General features: G+C 46.6%; 1 protein-coding gene across 3 annotated transcripts in view; it reads right to left on the reverse strand.

The window, feature by feature from the left end:
- LOC137523076 (trichohyalin-like) overlaps positions 1-17,790 on the reverse strand; it is a 39,040-nt gene that overhangs the window by 7,816 nt on the left and 13,434 nt on the right. Inside the window, exons 3-13 of one of the 3 annotated variants that reach the window (XM_068243272.1) lie at positions 13,493-13,585; positions 12,793-12,885; positions 8,374-8,466; positions 8,021-8,107; positions 7,216-7,302; positions 6,405-6,497; positions 6,052-6,138; positions 5,797-5,883; positions 4,535-4,568; positions 3,857-3,982; positions 3,570-3,686 (exon numbers count right to left, since the gene is read on the reverse strand). In XM_068243272.1, the coding sequence (XP_068099373.1) occupies positions 3,570-3,686; positions 3,857-3,982; positions 4,535-4,568; positions 5,797-5,883; positions 6,052-6,138; positions 6,405-6,497; positions 7,216-7,302; positions 8,021-8,107; positions 8,374-8,466; positions 12,793-12,885; positions 13,493-13,585 (997 nt within the window). The remainder of the gene's footprint in view (positions 1-3,569; positions 3,687-3,856; positions 3,983-4,534; positions 4,569-5,796; positions 5,884-6,051; positions 6,139-6,404; positions 6,498-7,215; positions 7,303-8,020; positions 8,108-8,373; positions 8,467-12,792; positions 12,886-13,492; positions 13,586-17,790) is intronic. The other 2 variants (XM_068243273.1, XM_068243274.1) reach the window with 2 other exon arrangements.

Raw genomic sequence — 17,790 nt, forward strand, 5'->3', positions numbered from 1 at the left:
GTAGTGTAATTAAGGTACTGCTTCACACTGACACACCAAACTGTTCACTGAACAGAACAGGTATACAGTGGCGGGTTCACTGAACAAAACAGGTATGCAGTGGCGGGTTCACTGAACAGAACAGGTATACAGTGGCGGGTTCACTGAACAGAACAGGTATGCAGTGGCGGGTTCACTGAACAGAACAGGTATACAGTGGCGGGTTCACTGAACAGAACAGGTATGCAGTGGCGGGTTCACTGAACAGAATAGGTATGCAGTGGCGGGTTCACTGAACAGAACAGGTATACAGTGGCGGGTTCACTGAACAGAACAGGTATGCAGTGGCGGGTTCACTGAACAGTACAGGTATGCAGTGGCAGGTTCACTGAACAGGTATGCAGTGGTGGGTTCACAGAACAGGTATGCAGTGGTGGGTTCACAGAACAGGTATGCAGTGGTGGGTTCACAGAACAGGTATGCAGTGGTGGGTTCACAGAACAGGTATGCAGTGGTGGGTTCACAGAACAGGTATGCAGTGGTGGGTTCACAGTACAGGTATGCAGTGGTGGGTTCACAGAACAGGTATGCAGTGGTGGGTTCACAGAACAGGTATGCAGTGGTGGGTTCACAGTACAGGTATGCAGTGGTGGGTTCACAGAACAGGTATGCAGCTAGGGACAAGCTAAGCCTAACTAATCTTTCCCTATGAGAGAGAGTGTGCAGCAGCTCGCCCTACTCTCACTAATGCAGGCACACGAGTGACCGTAATGGTCGCCGCTGCCTGCCTTTTATTAGGGGGGGAGTGGCTCCAGGGGCTAGTGTAGCCTAATTGGCTACACTGGGCCTGCTGACTGTGATGTAGAGGGTCAAAGTTGACCCTCATGGTGCATTATGGGGCGAACCGAACTTCCGCAAAAGTTCGCCTGCGGGACGCGAACGCGAACCACGGAAGTTCGCATGGAACCGTTCGCAGGCGAACCGTTCGGCCCAACTCTATTGCTGAACAGCACCACAAAAAAGCTCTTTTGAGAGCTAATGTTCTTGTCGCAGCTGGCCCTTGCTAATTGCTATACTGTGCCAGGCCCAGCACATTCAGTGCACCTGTGTGACTGCACATTGCATTATACCACCAGCAGTCACTGCATACCTTTCACTGCATCTGTGTGACAGCATGCTGCTTTATATACCAGTCAGTGCACCTGTGTGACTGCACATTGCATTATACCAACAGCAGTCACTGCATACCTTTCACTGCACCTGTGTGACTGCACATTGTATTATACCTGCAGTCAGTGTATACCTTTCACTGAATCTGTGTGACTGCACATTGTATTATACCAACAGTCAGTGTATACGCTACTCAATCACAGGCGCTCAGAAAAGGGCTCATAGTGTGGCTGAGCCCTTAGGGCTGATTCACACAACAAGAGCTTTTAAAGCGCTTGAGATTTTAAAAGCTTTTGCTAATACAATGCTATGGGGGATTTTTACAAAATCACATCGCTCCAATGTGAACACACACATAGGATAATATTAGCAAGAGCTTTTTAGAGACAAGACAAGACAAATAACATTTATATTGCGCTTTTCTCCTTGCGGACTCAAAGCGCCAGAGCAGAGCAGCAGCCACTAGGGCGCGCTCTATTGGCAGTAGCAGTGTAAGGGAGACTTGCCAAAGGTCTCCTACTGAATTAGTGCTGGCTTACTGAACAGGTAGAGCCGAGATTCGAACCCAGGTCTCCTGTGTCAGAGGCAGAGCCCTTAACCATTACACCATCAGCCAACTTTAAATCACAAAGCACTTAGAACTTGTAGTGTGAATCAGCCCTTACACAGAGACCTGGTGCCATACAGACTTTATTCCTTGCTCTGCATAACAATTAACCCTTTCTCTTACTTTATCTCAACCTGCATCAGCAGGCATACAATTGTCCATGTCATATACACTATATTTGCTAAAAGTATTGGAACACCCAGCCAAATCATTGAATTCCAGTGTTCCAATCACTTCCATGGCCACATGGGCATATAATCAAGCATTTAGGCAGGCAGACTACTTCTACAAACATTTGTGAAAGTAATGGCCACTCTCAAGAGGAGCAAAGGGAATTCCAGCCTGGTACTGCGATAGGACGGCACCTGTACAATAAGTCCATTTGTGAAATTTCCTTGCTGCTAAATATCCCATGGTTAACTGTTCGTGGTGTTATAACAAGCTGGAACCAGAAGGTACAAGAGAAACTCAGCCACAAAGTGGTAGGCCACGTAAAGTCACAGAGCAAATAATGAGATGCAAATTGAGCAGAAATCACCAGCTTCCTATAGTCAGGAGCTACAGACCTCCAAATTTCATATTGCCTCCAGGTTAGCTGTGGAACAGCACATAGTGAGCTTCATGGAATGCACTTTCATGGCTAAGCAGCTGTATCCAAGCCTTTTATCACCAAGTGCAACCGCGGGCAGTGGTGTAAAGCACACCGCCACTGGACTCTAGAGCAGAGTGGTGAATCATGCTTCTCTGTCCGGCAATCGATAGACAACTCTGGATTTGGTGGATGCCAAGAGTATGCTACTTGCCTGACTTTCATTGTGCCAAAAGTAAAATGGTGTGTAAGGGGGTATTATAGTGTAAGGCTGTTTAAGGGGTTGGGCTATGGCCCCTTCATTCCAGTGAAAGAACCTTTGTATGCTCAAAGAAATTGTCAAAAACGTCTTGGCATTCTGATGCCAAGACATTTTAGACAATTGCATGTTTCCAACTTCCTGGGGACAGTTGGGGGATGAGCCCTTCTTGTTCCAATATGATTGTGCACATAGCAAGCTCAGTAACGACATGGATGAGTGAGTTCAATGTGGAGGGACTTGACTGGCCTGCAGAGAGCCCTGACCCCAATCTGATACCAAAAACCTTGGGATGGATCAGAGTCAAGACTGCAAGCCCGATCTTCTTATCTCAACTTCAGTGCTTGAACTCAGAAATGCTCTTCTGGAAAAATGGCCCCAAAAAATTCCATAAACACACTCCTTGTGGAAAACCTTCCAAGAATAGCTGAAATTTGTATAGTTGCAAAGTGTGGGCAACTGCATATTAAGACCTTTAGATCAAAGTGAACCTGATCTGATGTAAAAATATATTTCTGAACTTACCTGGGGCTAGCTCCAGCCTCCCCATAGTCTGTGAGGTCTTCTGGGTCCCTTGCACGACCTGCACAACCCAGCCAGGAGTTGTGTGGAACTCCACCGGGCGCCCATCGCTGATAGCAATCTGCATATGCCCCGATCTCGAAAGAATGAACCGTTCATGCACAGAATGCTCCTGGTGACGGAAGCATGATCCAGACAGGTGCTCAGATGGGCTGCGTATGCACGGTCACACGACTCCCAGCCGGTTTGCACAGGTAACGTCCCCAGCGGAAAAATAGAGGGGACCTCACAAACTACAGGGGACGGGAGGAAGCCCCATGGAATTCAGAAATGCATTTTTAACATCAGTTCAGGTTCACTTTAAGAATGAAATGTCAATAGAGTTGATGTGTGTGTAAAGGTGGGTGTTTCAGTACTTTTGGCAGTCTTGTGTAAGTACTTACTAAAACTATTGCTGCTGCTATCAGGGTGGAGGAAGAAGAAAGCTTCAGGGGATGAGTCAGCAATCGATTATAGCAGGCTCTTAGAAGTCTCATCACATTGTAGATGATACTTGCATTCTGAAAGAAAATACAAACTAAAATAGGTAAAGAAAGAAGGTTGGAGGGAGGAGAAAGCAAAGGAAAATGAAAAGCAAAAGAAAAGGAAGGAAAGGGAAAAGGATGCTGAAAAGGAAAAGCAAAGCAAAAGGTATGAACTGCAAATGCACCAGAAATGAAAATTAACTCACCAGTACAAGAATCAACAGGATGCCCAAGAGAAAAAATAATTGACATTCAACCAAAACATGCTTAGTCTTGTGCCACCACATTTCATATTCTACTTGTTCCTGTTCTCTTTCCTGTTCTGTGTTTTCCTGGTGAAAATGCAACAAATATGGATGTTTTTAGTACAGTTGTCCAATTGGAGGTTCAAAGTATTACTTTTTTCAACAGCAGTATCCACTTTTATTATGGTGACCCCTAAGTTCTCCACTTTAACCATTTGAGGAACACGGGCTGAAACCCCCCGAAAGCCCAGGCCATTTTTCACAAATTTGGCCACTGCAGCTTGATTCCTGTTTTACGATTTCCAGCTTAGATGGAGGAAGTTTTGGATAGCTGGAAAGCATGCAGCAGGCAGAGGGGGCGACAAGGTTAAATAACACCCCATATCGCTATCTGCATGCAGGTTCTGATCAAAATAATTCAGAACAAAGTTCCACGTTCAAAGAAGACAAACATGTCAACACTTCTTGCATACACAAATGGTTCCGCGGAATTAAAACAAAATGGCTGACCCTGGCAGTTATTTTTCAAATTCATGTAAAGTAAAGTAGCATCAACGCAGAACTCCCAGCAAAATAGGGTCTACAAAACTGTACAGGAGTGATTGCCTTCAGGTGGTAACTGTCCGCAATTTTACTTACATTTCCAGCCATTGCAGATCGGATTCTAGGCTGTCTGAAGAAAAAGAAAGATAGTGTACTAAATATTAATGTTCCAAACTGGGCCACATTTAATCACACCCCTCCCCCTCCCACAATATTTTATCAGATACAGTAGACCTACACCCATTCAAATACCAGTTTTATTAATGATAAATAAGCTCAGTATAAACCTCAAGTGAACCCGAGACAAAGCTGAGGATCCTGAGGCTTCCCTCTCTATAGGTAGGTATCTGATTTTGTACCCGAGCTTCAGATCAAGTACACTTTCAGTAGTGTGGTATGCCGCACGGTGTGCAGCACGGTGGAAAAGAAGATAGTCAGTGATTCTCGGCACCCTAGGTAAAGGTCTCAAACAGCTTCACATTAAATTTCAGCCATTCATTACCTGTGCTCGCCTAGTGGCCAAACATTCCACAGGCACATAATAAGTTTCATTTGAGGAAGCTGAGGTACAGCCTCTGCCTATGAAGCATGAGGTCATGAGTTTAACTCCCTTGTCAGGTTAAACAAACAAACAAAAAAAACAGTGATTCTTGGCACCCTAGGTAGAGGTCTCCGACAGCTGCACATGAAATTTCAGCCATGCATTACCTGTGCTCACCTAGTGGCCAAACATTCCGCAGGCATATAATAGGTTTCATTTAAGGCAGCTGAGGTACAGTCTCTGCCTATGAAGCATGAGGTCATGAGTTTAACTCCCTGATCAGGTTAAACAAACAAACAAAAAAGTATCATTTGAACTGTGTACTAGGTCTGGGTGCCCATACCAAGTTTTACAAGAAATTATGTTACTCTCAATCTAAGGAGGAGCCTTGGTCATTGCTGAGGTCTTCACAGGTAACAGTTTTCCAGTCTGGCCATTTTCATCTGTATAAGGCAGCAACCTTATGTCTTGATATCCTCTATAAAGTCTGCTGGCTGCTTATTACTGTAAAATCTTGTCTTGTTGCTTTTAGCTAAATAGCTTTAGAGCTGTCTGTTCACAAGTACCTTGTTTCCTCATTTCCTGTTCCTAGCCAATCATTCCTATGAGGACTCAGAGCATCATCAGAAGTTCCGGAGTCCCGAGGCAGTTGAAGAATGTCAGCACAAGAGATGAACATGAGGAAAAAATCATGTTCCATCTCCACCCAACCTTTTTTTATTGTGGATCCGAACAAGTCCCCATGGTGATGTTGTCTTTCTTATGTATCGGCAGGGCTTGGCAGGGTGAAATGGCAGCCGGGAGCTCTCATACATACCTGTCCGAATGGCTGGATTGGTTTCTTCTTTCTCCACTGTCTTCTTCTCTCAGCATGTCTTCTTGGTTCCGATCACGTGATGTGACACTGCATACGGAAAAGAAGTTAGGAACCTGACTGCATGGTGCAACATTAACAACCTATTATTAAATACGAAAACAACGAAAAATTGTATTCCCCACGGTGATGTTGTCTTTCTTATGTATCGGCAGGGCTTGGCAGGGTGGAGGGGCAGCCGGGAGCTCTCATACATACCTGTCCGGATGGCTGGATTGGTTTCTTCTTTCTCCACTGTCTTCTTCTCCCAGCATGTCTTCTTGGTTCCGATCACGTGATGTGACACTGCATACGGAGAAGAAGTTAGGAACCTGACTGCATGGTGCAACATTAACAACCTATTATTAAATACAAAAACAACGGAAAAATGTATTCCCCACGGTGATGTTGTCTTTCTTATGTATGGACCGCCGGTAAATTTGATATGCACAGGCAGCGCACAGCAATATTAACCATTTAGCAGCTTGGGAAGTGCGCCCTTCCTAGCCTGGCAGGCTCCGCGGGGTATGTGGCGGCAGGGTAGAGTGGCAGTAGGAAGCTCTCATACATACCTGTTTGAACGGCTGAATTGTCTTCCTCTTCCTCTACCGTGGTGATGACGTACTCCCGACATGTCTTCTTGGTTCCAATAACGTGATGTGATGCTGCATACAGAGAAGAAGTTAGGAACCTGACTGCATGATGCAACATTAACAACCTGTTATTAACCCCTTCAGGACCCGCGGTCTCTGCCCCCTTAAGGACCAGAGACCGCTGGTACCAGAAACCATCTCCTTCCAACAAACCACCGCACATACCCGCCACTACCCCCACCCACACCCATCACCTCAGGCCACCCACTCTGACGTCTCTATGACGGGCTGGCAGAGCTCTGTGAGTCGGTCAGGAGCTGCTTTCATTGGCTTCTGACCGTGTGATCAGTGTAAGCCAATGGGAGTTGCTTACATTGATGGACAGGGTCAGGAGCCAATGAAATCGGCTCCTAAAAGGCTCACAGAGATCATAGAGAGTGAGCTGCGGCGGGGAGAGGTCGGCAAGATCGGCGGGAACAATGAAAGCTATGAGAACACGTGGAGGCGGTGAAGTGAAATCTATACCCAGGCAGGAATAACAGCTTCAAAACAGGGCGTAGATTTCAACCACCGCCGTCCAGAAGCAGTTAAATACAAAAAAGACCAAAAAAATTATTCCCCACGGTGATGTTGTCTTTCTTATGAGCCACTGGTAAATTTGCTATGCACTGGCAGCACACAGCAATATTAACCATTTAGCAGCTTGGGAAGAGTGCCCTCCCCAGCATGGCAGGCTCGGCAGGGTATGTGGCGGCAGGGTAGAGTGGCAGCAGGAAGCTCTCATACATACCTGTTTGAACGGCTGAATCGTCTTCCTCTACCGTGGTGATGACGTACTCCCGACATGTCTTCTTGGTTCCAATAACGTGATGTGATGCTGCATACAGAGAAGAAGTTAGGAACCTGACTGCATGATGCAACATTAACAACCTGTTATTAACCCCTTCAGGACCCGCGGTCTCTGCCCCCTTAAGGACCAGAGACCGCTGGTACCAGAAACCATCTCCTTCCAACAAACCACCGCACATACCCGCCACTACCCCCACCCACACCCATCACCTCAGGCCACCCACTCTGACGTCTCTATGACGGGCTGGCAGAGCTCTGTGAGTCGGTCAGGAGCTGCTTTCATTGGCTTCTGACCGTGTGATCAGTGTAAGCCAATGGGAGTTGCTTACATTGATGGACAGGGTCAGGAGCCAATGAAATCGGCTCCTAAAAGGCTCACAGAGATCATAGAGAGTGAGCTGCGGCGGGGAGAGGTCGGCAAGATCGGCGGGAACAATGAAAGCTATGAGAACACGTGGAGGCGGTGAAGTGAAATCTATACCCAGGCAGGAATAACAGCTTCAAAACAGGGCGTAGATTTCAACCACCGCCGTCCAGAAGCAGTTAAATACAAAAAAGACCAAAAAAATTATTCCCCACGGTGATGTTGTCTTTCTTATGAGCCACTGGTAAATTTGCTATGCACTGGCAGCACACAGCAATATTAACCATTTAGCAGCTTGGGAAGAGTGCCCTCCCCAGCATGGCAGGCTCGGCAGGGTATGTGGCGGCAGGGTAGAGTGGCAGCAGGGAGCTCCCATACATACCTGTTTGAACGGCTGAATCTGTTTCCTCTACCGTAGTTGTGACGTACTCCCGACATGTCTTCTTGGTTCCAATAACGTGATGTGACACTGCATACAGAGAATAGGTTAGGAACCTGACTGCATGGTGCGACATTAATAACCTGTTGTTAAATACAAAAACAATGAAAAAATGTATTCCCTGCCTTGATGTTGTCTTTTTTATGCATGGACCGCCGGTAAATTTTCTATGCACAGGAAGCGCATAGCAATATTAACCCTTTAGCAGCTTGGGAAAAGTGCCCTTCCCAGCTTGGCAGGCTCGGCAGGGTATGTGGTGGCAGGGTAGAGTGGTAGCAGGGAGCTCCCATACATACGTGTCCGGACGGCTAAATCGCCTTCCTCTTCCTCTACCATGGTGGTGACGTACTCCCGACATGTCTTCTTGGTTCCACTCACGTGATGCGACACTGCAATGCATGCAGAGAAGAAGTTAGGAACCTGGCTGCAACCTGTTATTAAATACAAAAGCAATAAAAAAAATGTATTTCCCACTGTCATGAATGATACGGAAGTCGAGACAATTATCGATTCTGTATCGTTCCGCAAAGCAGAGCAAAATGTCACTTTCTGTTTTAAATGTACAGCAGATGTCTTTTTTCCCCTTCCTTCACTCTGATTTACGAGCAGACCCCTCATTCTTCCACTTCCTCCTAGCTATTCACACATAGTTGCTACGACCAAATGCTGGCCATGGAGCAGCATCAGCAGATAAAGATCAGTCCTTTTGGTTCCCTCTCAAAACTCCAAAATGTTCCCCCGAAATGCTGAATCAGACAATAGACAAACTTCCTTTATTAATAATCCAAGAATCCAAGAAGGCAAATATATTTCTCGGTTACTAATAATCAGCCTACTAGCTCATCCAATTTATAGCAGTATAGCATCTACGGAAACTGAGTTATTTGGCGTTCGCTGAGCGCACGTTACCTTGCTGGCTGGCGTAACAATAGGGGATGCGACCCCTGCTGCCGTGGGGGGGGGGGGGCCCTAGGGTCCCGCTTGGGGACTTTTTGGGGGCAGGAGGGGTCGCAGCATAAGAGGAGAGCTGTGGCCGCAGATCGGTGGGGAGGGGGGAAATCCCCCCCCCTCCCTCACCTCGGGCTCTCCTCTTAGCGCTCCCCCTCCTGCAATCATTGGTGGTGCTCGTGGCAGCAGGCAAGCTGAGCACATACCTCCTTCTGGCCGGTCTCCGATCACTAAGTGCTTTATGGAACTTCCTATGTAAACAGGAAGTTCTATGAAGCACTTAGTGAACGGAGACCTCCGGCCAGAAGGAGGTATGTGCTCAGCTTGCCTGCCGCCGCTGTTGCTGCCACGAGCACCACCAATGATTGATTGCAGGAGGGGAGCGCTGAGAGGAGAGCCCGAGGTGAGGGAGGGGGGGGGGAATTTCCCCCCTCCCCACCGATCTGCGGCCACAGCTCTCCTCTTATGCTGCGACCCCTCCTCCCCCCAAAAAGTCCCTGAGCGGGCCCTGGGGGGCGGGGATTTTTTTTGCAGGGGGCCCGGGCTTTCTAGGTACGCCCCTGGTCGCCGGTTACAATTCTGCCCTCGGATTCGCTGTGCGCCAATCCAGACAGAAATGGCACAGGTTATTGGTAAATTGTGTCAGTCTGTCATTCAGGAGGTAAAAACCGCCCATGTTTTACTAAAGGACCGCCCACCAAGTCAGATTGTATAAAAGTCTGGTCCCTCAGTGACCATTTTGTATCCAAAATTCCATCAACTAAAATCTTCACACACATGTGCTCTCCAGGAGATCAGAGGACATGGACATGGACATATACTTTGTTTCAAGGACTCTGATATCAATGCCTGCATTTGAACTGGACTTTATTTGAGGAAATATTCCCACATAGACTGCATTTCTGCTAAGTAAATATTTCACAGTTATTACCTTTTATTTTAAGCTTTGTGTTTACATGTTAATTAGTGTATGTAAATGTGTATAATGTATTTTTGTTATTAAAACATTTAAAAAATCGTTTTACGGTTATGACCTGTTCCTAAACATACACAATCGTACTAACTTCTCCGTTACCTTGTGTTCTAAAGTATCTCGTATATACAACCCGTATGCTTGAATCGGGCACAGATAGACTGATCTGGCGCTGATCCCTGCATACAGCTAAGGGTTAAGTTCAGGGCCGGGATAAGGTCCACCACCAACAGAGGCTGGGCTGCCCAAGTGCGCCCCCCTCTCCACGTTTAATGTAACAATAAATTATGGGGTGGGCGTTCCTGAGGACGGGCAGAGAGGAGGAAGTATTGACACTTCTTGCCCGCCCATCAGCGAGCTCTGCATTACAGCTGAGCAGAGTGGGGGACAGAGGGGGTGCTAAAGGGGGATGATGGTGCTGTGACTCATATGTCACAGCAAATAAAAAAAGCGTTAAAAACATTTTTATTTTAAAATAAGGTCAGGGGTACTGTAAGTCTACAAATAATGAGTTGAACTTAGCTGTGGCTTCTAGCAGCCCCCTGAAGTCCTTCTGTGCCCACAACACATCGGTCCAAGTCCCTTTGGCCAGCAGTGGCGACCACCACAAAGCTGGCTGGTTGCCGCCAGTCGGCGGCTCCTGCACATGTGCGGCCCCAAGCCATGCGCACACTGCGCATGTCCATTAGCAATTTTCATAAATGGCAGATGCGGCAAAAGCCCCCGGGAGTGCGTTGAGGAGTCCCGCTGCTGGCCAGAGAGTCTTGGACCGGCACCGTGGGCACAGCACAGGAGGTATCCAGGGGGCTGCAAGAAGCCCCAGGTAAGTTCAACTCAAATTTCCTTTAAAAGTAGTGATCAGGCAAATATTAAATGAAAAGCTTTACTCACCTGGGGCTTTCTCCAACCCCTAGCAGCGGACTGTTCCAAGCTGTCACCTCCACTTCCCTGCCACTGAGTACATTTGAAATCGGCGCCGGTAGACTTGGGCGCAGGAGGACACAGCCAGTATATGGCTGATCCTGCTTCTGCACAAGTCCGGGCCGAATTAATTACTATTCCCCCTCCAGGCCGCCATGGATAGTGGGGGAATGAAATAATTCGACTTCCAGCGATTGCTGGAGGCCAAATTATTGTGTTTTTTAAGCAACTTCGGCTCCGTCTTCTGACGGAGCCAACGTTACTCACTGAGCACCGCTATAGACTGATTCCCATTACAGTCTATGGCGGCGCTGGCTGCGCCCAAATCTAGTAGCGCTGAAAAGCACTGCTCCGCCGCCGCTGTCTCCATGCTCAGTGCGGAAGGTGCAAACTGCCACTGTCAATCAAGCCCACGTTGTATGCGGCTTACTGCGCAGGCGCAGAACTACTGTGCCTGCGCAGTAAGCCGTGTACAACGTGGGCTTGATAAACAGCGGCGGTTCACGCATGCGCAGTGCGGATGACTTTGGGGTCGGCTTCCGCACCAAGCACAGAGACCGGGAGAGTGGAGGTGACAGTGTAGAACAGTCGGCTGCTGGGGGCTGGAAAAGGCCCCAGGTGAATAAAGCTTTTTTTTTTAAATATTTGCCTGATAACTACTTTAAAGCATGCAGCATAATTCTGGCCACCTGTGTTTATAGGTGTAGAATGAATGATATACTATATCCACACACTCATTCTGCACCTATATACACAGGTAACAGACACTATGCTGCTTGCTCGCAGGCAGATCTCTTAGCAATAGCAATTAGCAAACAACTAACTAGGCAGTCAGTCAGCTCAGGATTCAGGATACTATTTCCTCACTCAGTCACTCACTATCATCTATCTATGTGACACACTGAAGCTGACTGTCTCTTCATAGCACTCACTAACTTACTTTATTGTTATGGCTGCGGGTGCAGTCCATTCCCCACTACGCAGCAGCGGCAGCCAGCCCAGCCAGAGAAGAGAAGACGCCTGCAAGGGACGTTACTGATTTCATTGTCACGTGACGTGATGACTGAGGAAGGGGGGTGGACTCAGCAAGCAGACACCGTCCGTGACCACATCAAGTGAAGGGGCGGGCCACGGGCGGGACTCACGCGAGAGCCACTAGCGTCAGCTACAGTAAACATGGGCTTACGAGTGAGCTGCACGCTAGCTTAGTGGCTGCTTACTACTAGCCTTGCTAACAACATCGGCTCTTGAGAGCGGGGGGCGGTGCAGTGCAGGCAGCGTTATTGTGGCCATGGCAACACTCTCTCAGAGAGAGAGTGTACACAGAAACAAATTCTCACCGCTGCCACCCGCGGCCGGTAAATTGCAGGGCGGGGAGGCACGGCTCCGAAGTGCGCTCATGATTGACAGGCACCCAGAGGCCGTAGCCTCGCCAGCCTATGTGTCGGCCTGGCTCTGGTTAAGTTACAGTGTTCTCAGTGTGTTAATAGTTACAGGCGTGCGCTGACTCGCACGTGGTGGCAAGCGTTTGAATTGTATGTGTGTGGTGAATCCTTTGATGTCAGAACGCTCCTCTCGGCTAGTCGGTTCATAGATCGCGAATCCACATATGGGCATCTATGCGCAAAGCGACAGCGAGACAGAGTTTCTGACTGAGCGATTGACCCAATCAAGGATCGGCCTTGCGGTTCTTGACACCCACGGTGATGTTGTCTTTCTTATGTATGGCCTGCCAGTAAATTTGCTATGCAAAGGCAGCGCACAGCAATATTAACCCTTCAGCAGCTTGGGATAAGTGCCTTTCCCAGCCTGGCAGGCTCCGCAGGGTATGTGGTGGCAGGGTAGAGTGGCAACAGGGAGCTCTCATACATACCTGTCTGGATGGTTGAATCGCCTTCCTCTTCCTCTACCGTGGTGGTGACGTACTCCCGACATGTCTTCTTGGTTCCGATCACATGATATGGCACTGCATATAGAGAAGAAGTTAGGAACCTGACTGCATGGTGCGACATTAAGGGCAGCACGGTGGCGTAGTGGTTAGCTCTCTCGCCTTGCAGCACTGGGTCCCCGGTTCGAATCCCAGCCCAGGCACCACCCGCGCAGAGTTTGTATGTACTGCCATGTCTGGGGGTTTCCTCTGGGCACTCCGGTTTCATCCCACATCCCAAAAACATACAGATAAGTTAATTGCCCTCCCTCCTAAATTTGCCCTAGACTACAATACCTACATTCCATGATACATACATACACATATGACTACAGTAGGGATTAGATTGTGAGCCCCCTCTGAGGGACAGTTAAGAATCAAGACAATATACTCTGTACAGCACTGTTCAAGATGTTGGCGCTATATAAATACTAAATAATAATTAACAACCTGTTATTAAATACAAAAAAGACCAAAGAAGTTATTCCCCACAGTGATTTGTCTTTCTTATGTATGAACCGCTGGTAAATTTGCTATGCACAGGCAGTGCACCGCAATATAACCCTTCAGCAGCTTAGGAAGTGTGCCCTCCCTTGCCTGGCAGGCTCAGCAGGGTAGAGTGACAGCAGGGAGCTCTCATACAAACCTGTCTGGATGGTTGAATCGCCTTCCTCTTCCTCTACCGTAGTGGTGACGTACTCCCGACATGTCTTCTTGGTTACAATCACGTGATGTGACACTGCATACAGAGAAGAAGTTAGGAACCTGACTGTATGGTGCGACATTAAGGGCAATACGGTGGCATAGTGGTTAGCTCTCTCGCCTTGCAGCACTGGGTCCCCGGGTCGAATCCCAGCCCAGGCACCACCTGGGCTGGGATGCCTTGTTTGAGCTCCTTCCATCAGGTAGACATTTTAGATCAATCCACATACAAATGAACAGACTGAAAACCAGCTTTTTCCCTTCTGCCATAAACTTGATTAACTCTGAATAACTAACACTGTGTACAAATTGTTTAAATATTTGAAAAACCTGGCACACTTGCATAATTCTTCTATTTCTACCTTTGTTACTATCACACTTTTCCCTCTATAGACCGTGGGGCTGTCATGAAAAGTAATTTTGTTGTGTTACACAATGACAATAAAGTGCTTGAATCTTGAATGATGTGATTGGTATCCAGGTGACCATGTCAGAATTACAACGCCACCCAGTGGTGGAAGAAGGGCGATTGAAAAGTCTCTTCCATCACCCCTTTTCCACCACCAGGTGGCGCTGTTATGCTGAGGAAGTCTCCTTGATCCCAATCACATCATATCATGTGATTGGGACCCAGGAGACAGGTCGGAAGTTCAGAGCGGCCGGTGGTGGAAGAAAAGTAGCCGTCCGGAACAGATAAAAGTTACTCCTCCCTGCCACCCGCTGGTTTGGCTTTATAAGGCAGCCAGATGAGATATGCCGACAAAGGCTGGCACCGCACAAGCAGCTTTCAAACTAAACATTTGGGTTAATGGTACTAGCACCAGCAGAGTGCTTTGCATTGCGCAATTAGCGCGGCCTGCAGTACATTGCTAATGTGAGCATTGCTATGGTAATGCGCATTACCCATGTACCGCAGGTCTCAATGCAAAATACTCTACTGGTGATAGCACCAGTATTATTGTTGTGCGGCAAATTTATTGAGGGTCCGTGCATCAGGCTCCATGTGTGCAACATTATGGGACTCTACAAAGCGGTTGTACATGTTTGTTACCAGAGCAGGGACAAGGTCCTCCTGCACCCAAGGCTGAGACACCAAAGTGCGCCCCTCCATCCCTCCCACCCCAGCCATCACACACTGATTGCTATTAGACTAAGAGGGCCACAGGGCCCACAACCTCCCCAACACCTTCATCTCTAGTTATCTGGCTTGCAGTCACTGCTATGTATCCCCTTTTCTTATTTCTTTCTGTTTCATACACAATTAGGAATGACAGCTGAATAAATTGTGCGCCCTCTCCTACACTGCGCCCTGAGGCTGGAGCCTCTCCAGCCTATGCCTCGGCCCGGCCCTGTTTGTGACATTATTGATCAAACAATGCTGCGCCACCTAAATCAGTCTAAACAACACACTACCACCTGTATATAATATCTTTAACAGTATTTTGCCTACTAATCACCGCAGGCTGAGCTGCCAATAAGGTTTCTCAAAGTTCCAAAGAGCAACTGGAGTGCGCTGTGTTGAATCCTGTTTTAAGAAGTCTTGTATCACACAAATCCACTGCGCGCTACCATATCTGTAAAAAACAATTTCACATAGTGTGATCTGTTTAACCACTAAAGATAACCACCACAACTCCCATCAATCGTGTTGCTGGTGAACAAGTGATCAATCGTGATTCCCACCACCTCTAATAACAGAGCGGCTCACCAGATGTTTACCACCAATTCACAGGTGGAATTCAGGCTCAATATGTGGTACTCCAGGCTCATCAGTAATCCACATCCATATCCATAATATGATAAAATTCGGCATTTATTCCTCAATAAAACACATAAAAATGTTCATAGCGTAATATGTCTGCTAAAATAAAACCATACTGCGCCTCTCGCGCCCGAATACACTTACAAGCTCCAAGATGGATGTTTAAGTATTTCACAGCAGCAGAGCTGTTAGGTCTGTAGTCTCAGATACGAGGTCCGTCCGCGGCGTCCCGCTTGATCAACCCCCACGACCACCAGCCTGCCCGGATTTCCGTGCTGTGCGTCAGGCGTACTGGCTCCGCCCTCCATACCTCCTACCTCCATAGCAACCTTTTCCACCTCTGTCCTATCATAACCTTTCTCCACAAATCTGTTTATAAGGAGCTGGCTTTGAATGTCATAATCCTCCTGGTATGTACAATTCCTCTTTATCCTGGTCAGCTGGCCTTTAGGAATATTAGACAGCCACCTATTATGATGGCAACTGGATCTCGGAATATATCCGTTTCTATCAGTGGTTTTAAAGAACGTTTTTGATACCAATCCTTTCTCCCCCTTCCATAACACCAGATCCAAAAATTGGACTGTATCTTGGCTGACCGTGAAGGTCAGATCAATTTCCTCCAATAGCTGATTAATTCGTTCACAGAATAGATCCAATTCCTGCCTGGGACCCCTCCAGACAAACATAAGGTCGTCTATAAATCGGGACCACATTACAATCCCCTGATTACCCTCCCCATTAATGATCATATCCTCCCACTTCCCCATATAGAGATTCGCTACGCTGGGGGCATATTTTGCCCCCATCGCACATCCCTGCGTTTGGAGATAATAATCCCCATCATACCAAAAGTAGTTGTGTTCTAGGGAAAATTTTAACAAAGTCATAATGGAGGAAATCTGTCTAGGATCTAAATCAGATCCTCCCACCAATGCTTCTTCCACTATCTCCATGCCCTTACCGTGTGGAATCACTGTGTACAAAGATGCCACATCAGCTGTGACTATCCAGTCCTCTTGATTCACTTCTAGAGTTTCCAATTTTTTCAATAAATGTTTGGTATCCTTCAATAAAGCTGGGAGTTTTTTGACCTCCTCCTGCAGGAAGAAGTCAATGTACTCCCCTATACGTTGTGTTAAAGAATCAATCCCACTGTGAATTGTGAATTGGTGGTAAACATCTGGTGAGCCGCTCTGTTATTAGAGGTGGTGGGAATCATGATTGATCACTTGTTCACCAGCAACACGATTGATGGGAGTTGTGGTGGTTATCTTTAGTGGTTAAACAGATCACACTATGTGAAATTGTTTTTTACAGATATGGTAGCTCGCAGTGGATTTGTGTGATACAAGATGTTTGTTACATTGCCCTCCAAACCACAGAAAATAATTGGGTGCATATGGCTGCTGTAGTTGCTCTTCAAAGACCCAAATAAATCACCAGAGTTATGTCCTCAAAGCAAACAGAGATTCTAGATAAAGTTCATGCACTCTAGGTCATTTGGTGAAACAACTTGTATGCTTGGCAGGTTAGCATTGATTGAAACCAGTGGTGGGCCGTTTTTTCGCATATGCGTAATTTCGCATCGAAATTTGCATTTATGCACCGTAACCGTAATGTGAACTTTCAGGGAAAATCATAGTTCATTTTGTATGCGATAGTAATATTTCATAATTTCACGTACATTTTTTGCGTAATTTTCACGCAATTTCGCTACATTTTGTGCTGACTTTAGCGGTTAATAACCAAAGCCCCCATATATGCTATTGCTACTAAAATACATATGTTAAGGAGAACATAGGGTACAAGTTAAAAAAAAAAATTTAAAAATACCTTGCAGTTTTTGAGAAAATCAATTTTAAATATGTAAAGAAAAATGGTTTTACAACTGTCATTTTTTAGTTTGAAAACCATTTTTTCTTTGCATTTTTAAAATCGATTTTCTCAAAAGCTACAAGGTCTTTTTGGTAAATTCGTTTAGCAATTTTGGTGTCACTACCATGCATGGGGGCTTTTCTATTCACTGCCAAATTTGGCACAAAATTACGCGAAAATGATGTGAAATTTCAGCCAAAATTACGAATCACTATATGAAATCAATTACATTTAGAAATCGTAATTACATATAAGCATATATGCTGATTACGAACATCGCTGCGTAATATGTCGGCGCTATATAAATACTAAATAATAATAATCACTGATTAAAGCTGCGCCTCCACGTACAGACAAACAGTTGTAGAGCTTTGCCATTAAAGCGGACTATAACCCAGCATTTCAACTTTGCTCTAAAACATTATTTACAGCATATTATATGCAACCAGCATTTTTTTTTTTTTTATAGACCAGCATTGCAAGGGTTACACACAGAGCTTGAAAGTTCCGTGGAGAGAAATGCAGACGCATCCGAAGTTTAGATAGATACATTTAAGTAAACACAATGTAACAAGTGGTGAATGTTACACACTCTTTGGCTG

The sequence above is a fragment of the Hyperolius riggenbachi genome, chromosome 6 (assembly GCF_040937935.1).
Source record: "Hyperolius riggenbachi isolate aHypRig1 chromosome 6, aHypRig1.pri, whole genome shotgun sequence".
Classification (NCBI taxonomy): domain Eukaryota; kingdom Metazoa; phylum Chordata; class Amphibia; order Anura; family Hyperoliidae; genus Hyperolius; species Hyperolius riggenbachi.